At 43.7% G+C, this 8,515-nt stretch overlaps 1 protein-coding gene across 1 annotated transcript in view; it reads left to right on the plus strand.

Annotated features, from left to right (window-relative positions):
• MYOT (myotilin) overlaps positions 1–7,780 on the plus strand; it is a 13,916-nt gene extending 6,136 nt beyond the window's left edge. The window contains exons 4-10 of the mRNA XM_010282984.1: positions 1,168–1,269; positions 3,314–3,363; positions 3,928–4,060; positions 5,193–5,400; positions 5,865–6,030; positions 6,545–6,678; positions 7,186–7,780. Of these exons, the coding sequence (XP_010281286.1) occupies positions 1,168–1,269; positions 3,314–3,363; positions 3,928–4,060; positions 5,193–5,400; positions 5,865–6,030; positions 6,545–6,678; positions 7,186–7,358 (966 nt within the window). The 3' untranslated portion in view covers positions 7,359–7,780. The remainder of the gene's footprint in view (positions 1–1,167; positions 1,270–3,313; positions 3,364–3,927; positions 4,061–5,192; positions 5,401–5,864; positions 6,031–6,544; positions 6,679–7,185) is intronic.
• Positions 7,781–8,515: the final 735 nt, after the last annotated feature.

The following is an 8,515-nucleotide window of genomic DNA, read 5'->3' on the forward strand; positions in this document are numbered from 1 at the left end:
TATATATAATTTTAAACATTGAAAGGGAAAAAAAAAAAATATTAGGTCAAATCTGACTTAATCCGTCCCTAGCAGGAATATTCCATCTGCTGTAAGAAAGCTTGCCATTGCAAGCCAGCTTTTCTGCCCATAGGAAGCCAGGCTAAAAATAAGGCTTATGCAATCGCCACTCTGTGTCCTCCTCCCCTTGTCCTCCAACAATGTCTGAACCAACTGGCCAATCTCAGCCACACTTGATACAGCTGTAATGACCTCAGGGATATTAAGCTCTCACAGGTTTTGCAAAAGGTCTCTCTCCCTCTTCTAAAGAAAAGTCCCACAAGCCTCCCAAACTGTTATCTACCCAGGAGTAGCCACATACATGTCCTGTACACAGTAGAAATTCAGTCCGAGCTTGTCCTCACTTCACAAAATCCAAACCCAAGGTAAACTTTGTGGGAATCGAAGTGCAAGGTGTTCTGGTGCTCAGGGGACTAACATACTCAACCTTTTCTAAAGTAACCCAGCTGACAGAATTTGAATTTAGTTCTGCTCGTATTTATCCCTGTGTGCCGCATCCATATTGCAGGAACGTACTGTTACACGACTGAAATGCATTCTCGCCTCCTCTCAGGACAGCACACAGCATTTCATAAGGTGGCTGCTGCAGTGGCATAAGCTTCCCTTGTGCTTTCGGGGGTACTGGTGCTCTTCTGTGGCTGTATCTGCTTCTGGTGTGGCGCTTGCTTTTTTGGGAGTAGGGGCCACTAGCACCCATCATGCCTCCAGCTCCTGAGGTAAATCCACAGCTGAATGACTTGGGAAGTTTTCCCAGTGCTAACAGAAAGGTACCCTGGGACTTACTCTGGCTTCTGAGATAATGCCATCAGTTACCCATAAATAATCCCAGTGGAGAAAGAGGAGGAGTGGAAGACCACAGATGGCATTAGAGAGGCTTTGATGAACAGGCAGTTTAATCTTTTGTGCATTTCAGCGCCGTATATATTCAGGCTGACTTCAGCGGGCATCACGGACTTGCAAACCCTGTGGAACAGACGTGGTGTTTCCATTCAGCCGCTGCTTTCATTTACAACACCCTGAATTTGTAGCATATAAATGTGCTCTTCCAAGCCGATCCGAAATAGCAAATGGACTTCTGACTAGAATTCCTCTCTGCTCTCCTTTAAGCGATTAACTTATGAAGAAAGAATGGCTCGCAGGCTGCTCGGACCAGTAAATGCTGCATCTGTGTTGGAAGCACAAAGTGAAGACAACATGCAGAATGCACAGGTAAATGGGGACCTGTCTCTAGAACAATGATTTCCTGGTGACCGTGCTGTGACCTGCTTGTACCTGAACAGGGCAGAGAGTTGGGGTTTTCTTGGTACCAGTGCAGGAGAGGGAAGGGGACAGCTCGCTGGCAGAGCTCTGTATAGTAGGGATTTGGATTTTTTGGGGGGAAGATGGTGGCAGAGGGGGGGAATTTAAGCACCATCCCCTTGCTGGGCCTGATCTGTAGGAATGACCTCTCCGGGGAGGAATTACAACAGCTGCTGCACAGCACGTTACGCCCTGCCTGTGACAGGCAGGGAGCCGCGCCGCGAGGGATGCAGGTACCCACGCTCTAGCAGCCAGAGATCGGACTTGGCCAGGACAGCAAGATTTCCACCTGTCGCTGTTTGGAATAAGTGACATTGACTACAAGAGGTCAGAGCCTTGGGGTGGGATCGGTTGAGTTTTAGCCTTTCCGAGGGCCTGCAATCACTGAGAGAAGGCAGAGCAGTTATTTTAGCAGCCCACATGCTGACAGACAAGAATCTATTGCTACTGGCATTTTCAAAAGCATTTTAGATGGAGACTCGCATCGTTCATTGGTTATTCAAGCCAGTTAAAAGCTCTCTTTGGTACTTCTGTGATCAAAGTTAGTGGAAATGTCTGTGGTGTGGCACTGGGTACCTATGCAGCCAAGGAAAACATCCCTCTTGCTGCAGGCACGCAGAGAGGCAGCAGGCTGGCGTACGCCTTTCAAAGTGCAGTTAGCAAAACTCTTCAATGAAAGAGACACTTAAGATCCCAGCAAGGGAGGAATATAGAATTGGAGCTATTTCTCCCCAACAATCACCTGACAGCAGCAGGCAAGAAAGGAACATGATGGATTTCAGAGAGCAAGGGAAACCTCATCTTTTGCAGAGAACAAGGAAGCGTTCAGTCAAAACACAAGGACTGACAACTTTTCAGGGGGTGTGAAATGCTGCACAAAAAGAAGCATTGGAAGGAGATTGGCTTATGTTTGGAAAATCTTATTCCCATTGTTCAGTGTTATTTTTAAATATTATAGTCACCGATTCATTCAGCCTCCTGACTCCTCAAGAACTTAACTACACAGTCAGTCCGTATAATAGAGCATTAGAATTATCATCAGCAACTTCATCCCTACAGCATCATTTCACAAGACAAGTAATAATTGTACAGAACTTGTGTAAATAACCAGATACAAGCAATTGCCTTTGGACTCAGCATTGAGCTCAGGCCAGCAAAACCCTTATTCATGTGATGCTCCTCCTGAACTGATGACCACTTTTGTGCTTGAAGTTTAAACCCAGGCTTAAACGTTCCACAGAACTGGGTTACAGAGCACAGAACCAAGCATGGTGATGGCTCAATGCAAACCTCCCAGAAATTTCTGTGCAGTGTTTCCTCTCTCTGACTCCATTGCTAAAACGAGCCACTGATAATAAACTCTGCTTGTATTCTCCAAACATTCAAATTCCTAGCAGGAATCAATCCTGGGTACTTTAGCAGATTTACTCATATGATTGTGGAGTTGTCAGCAAGCTTAGTTGGTGCTGTGATCTAGAAAGAAAAATATTTTCCAGCTCAGCATGTGTTCATTGCTATTGGTACCATATTTAAGTGGGCACAATACAGTGTTCTTGCCAGTGACTCCACTTCTATTCCTGCTATGGGGAAGGACACTCCGTACTTAGCTCTCGTTTTAGATACCGCCAGTAGTACTACCCCTCTCTAACAAAGGTTATTGGCTGGCCAAAAGCCTTGTGTGCCAGACAAAACTGCTGCACCTACCACCTGTGCAGGGTGATGAGAAGTTGTCCTATTTATTAATAGTACTTGCTACTGTCATGGCAAAGCCTAGCGTGAAAACAGAGTGTAATGGCTCCTGGTGCCAGCTTCTTTACCTCTTGTCCCAATGACTTCTGAAGCATTCAATTTGCTTTTAAGCAGCAGTCAGTATACTAACTTAAAATGGCTTGTTCAGTTTATAAGTTAAACTTTCTCTCTAAGGTCACTCACTTCTCCTCTTCCTCTTTCCAAGCACCAGAATGCAGAAAACATCAGGCTGCAGGTTCCTACCACACATGTAAGGTAATGCATAAATTTGTGCTGCGCTACTTTTCAAAACCTTATTTCAAATGTTTCTAGACAATGTTAGCTTTACTCATCACTCTTTCTAAAGTAGTAATTACTAAATTAATTCACTCCCTTTCAACTAAAACACTACCATTTGTGGGTGGTTGATGATGCCTATGATCTTAATCTAGCTAATTCTAAGCATAAGACTAAAGGTTTAAAGACTCCACGTACCTAGGGCAAAGATGCTTTGTATTCTAGAAGATGTATCTCTAGTCACAGCAAGGTCCGACAACGTAAATGATGAAACATCGCATGATAAAACCCACCTACATCGCTCTTGTAAACTCTTTTGGATATTGGGTCAAAGATGAAGGTTTCGTATGTTATGCTTCTGTGTTGAATTGAACAACTTGAGCAAGATAAGTGGTCAATCAAAATTCGTGCCTTACAGCTGAAAAACAAGCCAGAACTGTAATGTCGGATTCCTAAGTGTGTTGAGGGACTCTAGCTGCAATCAGTGCTTTGTTTGTGCTATGGTAACTTTTACACAATTAACTGTTTCTGCCCACTTTTTAGGAGCAGACCATCCTCAAGAGGAGATGAACGTGGACACGACTCAATCCAGGAGAAGTTTTTCCAGCCACGTTTTACACAAGTGCCTGAAGACGTAATTATTGAGGAGGGGCGATTCTGCAGGCTTGACTTCAAAGTAATACCAGCCTTTCACTTTCAGTTCCGTTAGCTCTGTGGGGTGTGTGGCATGAAAAGAGGTCTCTGAGTCGCAGTGCTTTTGCACTTTAAGTCAGAGCACTAATGGCACGTGGTGCAGGGTCTCTCCAGGCAACATAAACCAAGAAATAGGAGATGGGTAAATGTTTCAGCATTTCCCCTCGGGAAATTTAAGTGGACTTAGTTGCATAAGAATACAGTTAAACAGTGGTAAATATGGACCACCGCAGATGACTGTTTAGACCTCATTGGGAAGAACAAATATTAAGGCCCTGCTGACAGAAGGCATTTAGGGAAGTGACCTTGTGCTTTGCACAGGGACTCCACCGACTTCAGTGGACACATGCTGGACACACGTCCAGCAAGGCCTGTTTAGGTCTATCTTGCCTTTAATGAGCCTTCTCTGAGGTAACTGTGCCCTTGCAGGAGCAGACAATCCAGCAAGGAAATGCCCTAATTACAAACAAAACAGCAGAATGGCCTGAAACTGCATGGCAGTTGTACCAACCCTAGGGTAAGAAAGAACCTAGGTCTTTCGCACATGTAACTTCACTGCAAAGGCTGTTTGCTGATCGTGCTTTGGCTTGGTTTTTCCTAATCACTTCCAATCCCTTTCCTTTAGTCAACTCTTGCCAGACTTAGCCATGATCTCTAAGCCATTTTGCTGCAAATTGCTTAACTTCTGAATGTCATGGACAACCTGGAGCATGTCTGCAGGACACTTTATTTACATATATTATCAAAACAGTGTGGATGTCAGCACTGCTGACAGTGCTAGCTATGGGATTAAAAGGCTGTTTCCTCCCTCCATGAACCCACAATGAGTATCTTTGGCCTAATCCAAACTACCTCACAAGATGGCTGCAACAGGGGTTTTCAGGAGCAGCATCCACTGTCTGATAGCTAAAGTTTACCTTTCCATGGCACTTCATGAGCCTTCCTCTCTGTGCAGTGCCACATTAATATTCAAAACTAGGCAAGACTGCAAAATTTTGCAGTAGGATCATGATTTGATCATCTATTGGCCTCAAACTCCCTATAAAAGCCCACCGAAGGGAGCTTTTATCCTCTTAAAGCTGTTTAACTCTCCACTGCTTTCCTCTCCTTCACAGGTTAGTGGGCTGCCAACTCCAGATTTGATGTGGTATCAGAATGGAAGGATGGTTCATCAAGATCAGTTCCATAAAATGATAGTGTCAGAAAAGGGATTCCACTCATTTATTTTTGAAGCAGTCAAATCATCTGATGCAGGGACATACGAATGTGTGGCTGTCAACCGTGCAGGAGAAGCATCTTTTGCAGTAAAAGTGGAAGTAATTGGTAAGACTGAGAGCACTGATAATTACCTGGCCATGCATGGAGAATCTCAGTAATCTAATGCCTTCCTCTGTGTGTTTGGGACATAAAAATTAAGCAGAGGTAGATCTCCAGATATACAGGCTCAAACTATAACAAACACCTTACCTTTTCCAAGACTATTGTACACATGCATCTGGGATGCCATATCCTGCTAGAAGTGCTTTGAAGAAATATTTAGATGTAGTGGGATGTCCAGAACTTGGAAGTTATCAGTTCTGGGAGATTAATAATATATGTTGATTGATTCTCCTCCTAAAGTGGATTATGCCTACTACACCCTTATGGTCATAGGAATTGCCTGTAGGCTAGGGAGTTGCAGTAAGGAACATGTGCCCTCCTTAGCATTCTGAAATCTTAAAAAACAAGCCTGATACTAGCGTTCAATACTTACAATAACTCCTTTTTATCTTTCCTCTTTAATTTAGCAAAAGAACATCACACACCTCCAACTTTCATCTTCAAGCCGCAAAGCAAAAAGGTTTTTGAAGGAGATACAGCCAGACTTGAATGCCAGATCTCTGCTATCCCAACACCCCGGATTTACTGGAAAAGAAACAACGAAATGGTACAATATAATACAGACCGAATAAGGTATCCTACTAATTGGTGTGTTAGAAAACAATAACCAGTATTTGTTAAGTCAAATTTTAACTGACTGGTTTATAAAAGCAGCAGGCTGGAAAGCTAGATCTGCCCCTCATTTATGCCAGATGGTGGCCAGACACGATGCTCAGAGTCTTGTTTTGAGGGCACAGAGAGAAAACAGTGACGAGATGCCACTCTGAATTCCAGCAGCAGCTACAAGGCCCATGGAGAAGCATGGCTTTAGGACTGAAACGTGCAACATATTCATCATGCTGTGAGGCCACGGGGCTACAAAAGGGCCTTGATGCCACCTGAATGGTGTCATGATGTGTAACTGGTGGCTCGTAACACAAATGCAGTGTTTATGTCTAAATAGTTTGCAGTGCCCTGCAAGAATTGTTCTAGGGCTTGAATTGTTCTAGGGCTTTCTTAGCTCCTCAGCATGTAAACTGATTCTGACTTCAGTGTCTTCTCTCCTTCCCCCTCCAAGCACTTACATGTAAACACCTTCATTTTTCAGCTTGTTACATGACAATACTGGAAGGATTTGCCTCCTGATTCATAATGCAAACAAGAAAGATGCTGGTTGGTACACCGTATCTGCCGTCAACGGAGCGGGTGTGGCCACGTGCCATGCCAGGCTGGAGGTCGCAAGTAAGTACCAGATCACAGTGCCACAACTGAAACTGCCCTTGGCACTTGTATTCAGAGCAGACGCGCGAGATGAAATCATAGAATCACTTAGGTTGGAAAAAACCTTTAAGATCATAGAGTCCAACCGCAAACCTAACACTGCCATTAACCTAGTAAAGCTTGGACTGCTGGCAGGATTTCTTTCCCAAGATGCTGCAACTAGACAGAAAGTAACTATCTCAGGAAACTCATATTTGTTTAGTGCCAAGACACCGTGTGATGTGTCCTTTGCATACTGTATGAATCTGCTCGCCATGCTGTTTAAAGACTACAACTTGATTGATACCAAGGAAGGCGAATATAGTCCTTTCCATAAATCTCTGGTGTCTGAGACATGGGCTTGTCTGTTAAATTCTTCCCTAAGGGGTTCCTGTTTTATGTTGCAGATAAAAAGCAATTGGGTTGCTCTACCATGGGTCTTTCCGCAGTCTGGGAAGACACTGAAAGAGGCTTTTTTCTCTCTTCCAGCACATGCAAACAAGCCAGTTCCAGCCCCAAAGCAGTTACGGGTTCGACCAACTTTTAGCAAGTATTTGGCACTTAATGGAAGAGGACTGGATGTGAAACAAGCTTTCTCACCAGAAGGAGAGTTTCAGCGTTTGGCTGAGCAGTCTGGACTGTACGAAAGTGATGAACTTTAACTGGAAATGAAGAGGAAAACTCACACTATAAGGGACAATTACAACATAGATACAGTTAACTGGTGATTGCTCTAATTAGCAAAATACCTATCTACATATTTTTACTTTGACTCTTGCACATTCAGCTGTTCCCATTTTACCACGTTAGATTTTATTTATATGGGTTGGTGAATATAACCTATCTACTGAGTCTTGTATTTTAACTATAAAGCCTAAGAAAGCAGGCCAATTAGTTTTTACAAGTGTGGGCGGTTTTAGTTCCACCTGTGCTTGGTTACATGCTAAAGCAGAATGGTTTGTACTGCTTCTCTAATATCACTCTTGATAATATCAGAAACCTGTACTGTCTGAATACTAAAACCAAATACACTAGAGTGTTTTTATGAGACTAAATTAGAGGCAAATAAAATTTTAAATATCCAACATTGGCTGTGACTCTTTCCTTGATCTGTTAAAACCAGCTATGGATGTCTGGCATCGGCTGCAGCCTGGTAAAAATTGATTCTTACCCTACTAAGTCTGCCACTGGTCCCGTCCCCTGCCTGCTCCCCCCATTACTTGTCCTCTGATAGTTATAAATCATTTACCATAAACTAGACGCTGACCCTTCCATAACACTAAAACATGTCAGTAAGGTATCATCAATATTTTTTTCCTCCTTCCACACTTGACCCAAAAGCTGCCCTGTATAATATGAAGTGTTAAGACTGCCCTGGTTTCCCTCCTTACTCCTTTAATCAAGGCTGCGACTTACCTAACTGCTGGCTCTCAACAAGCTGTTGATCTGAATCACCCACAGAGTTTGCGTGCTGCTATTCCCCTTGCTCAAATAGTAATAAATACCGTGAAACCTGATTTTGCCAAACTCCAGCAAACCTAATCTCTGAAGATTTTTCAACAGTGCTTGCTAAAGAGAAATTTGTGAGAGTGGAACTAGCCTAAACTCCTCCGGGGGGGTGCGCAGTTTCGCTGCTGCTAGCGAGCAAACCCCACAAGCATCTTCCAGAATGGAAAAAATGAGGTCTTGGCTTCACGCCATACTGTTACACCGTTAAATAAACCCCCCAAATCTGAACTGCGCGACACCAACTATTACACTCCCAACAAAGTCCTGCAGCTCTACCACCACGCTTCTCCCCCGGGCTGCCCGAGCAACC

This window comes from Phaethon lepturus, unplaced genomic scaffold, assembly GCF_000687285.1.
Source record: "Phaethon lepturus isolate BGI_N335 unplaced genomic scaffold, ASM68728v1 scaffold36472, whole genome shotgun sequence".
Taxonomy (NCBI): domain Eukaryota; kingdom Metazoa; phylum Chordata; class Aves; order Phaethontiformes; family Phaethontidae; genus Phaethon; species Phaethon lepturus.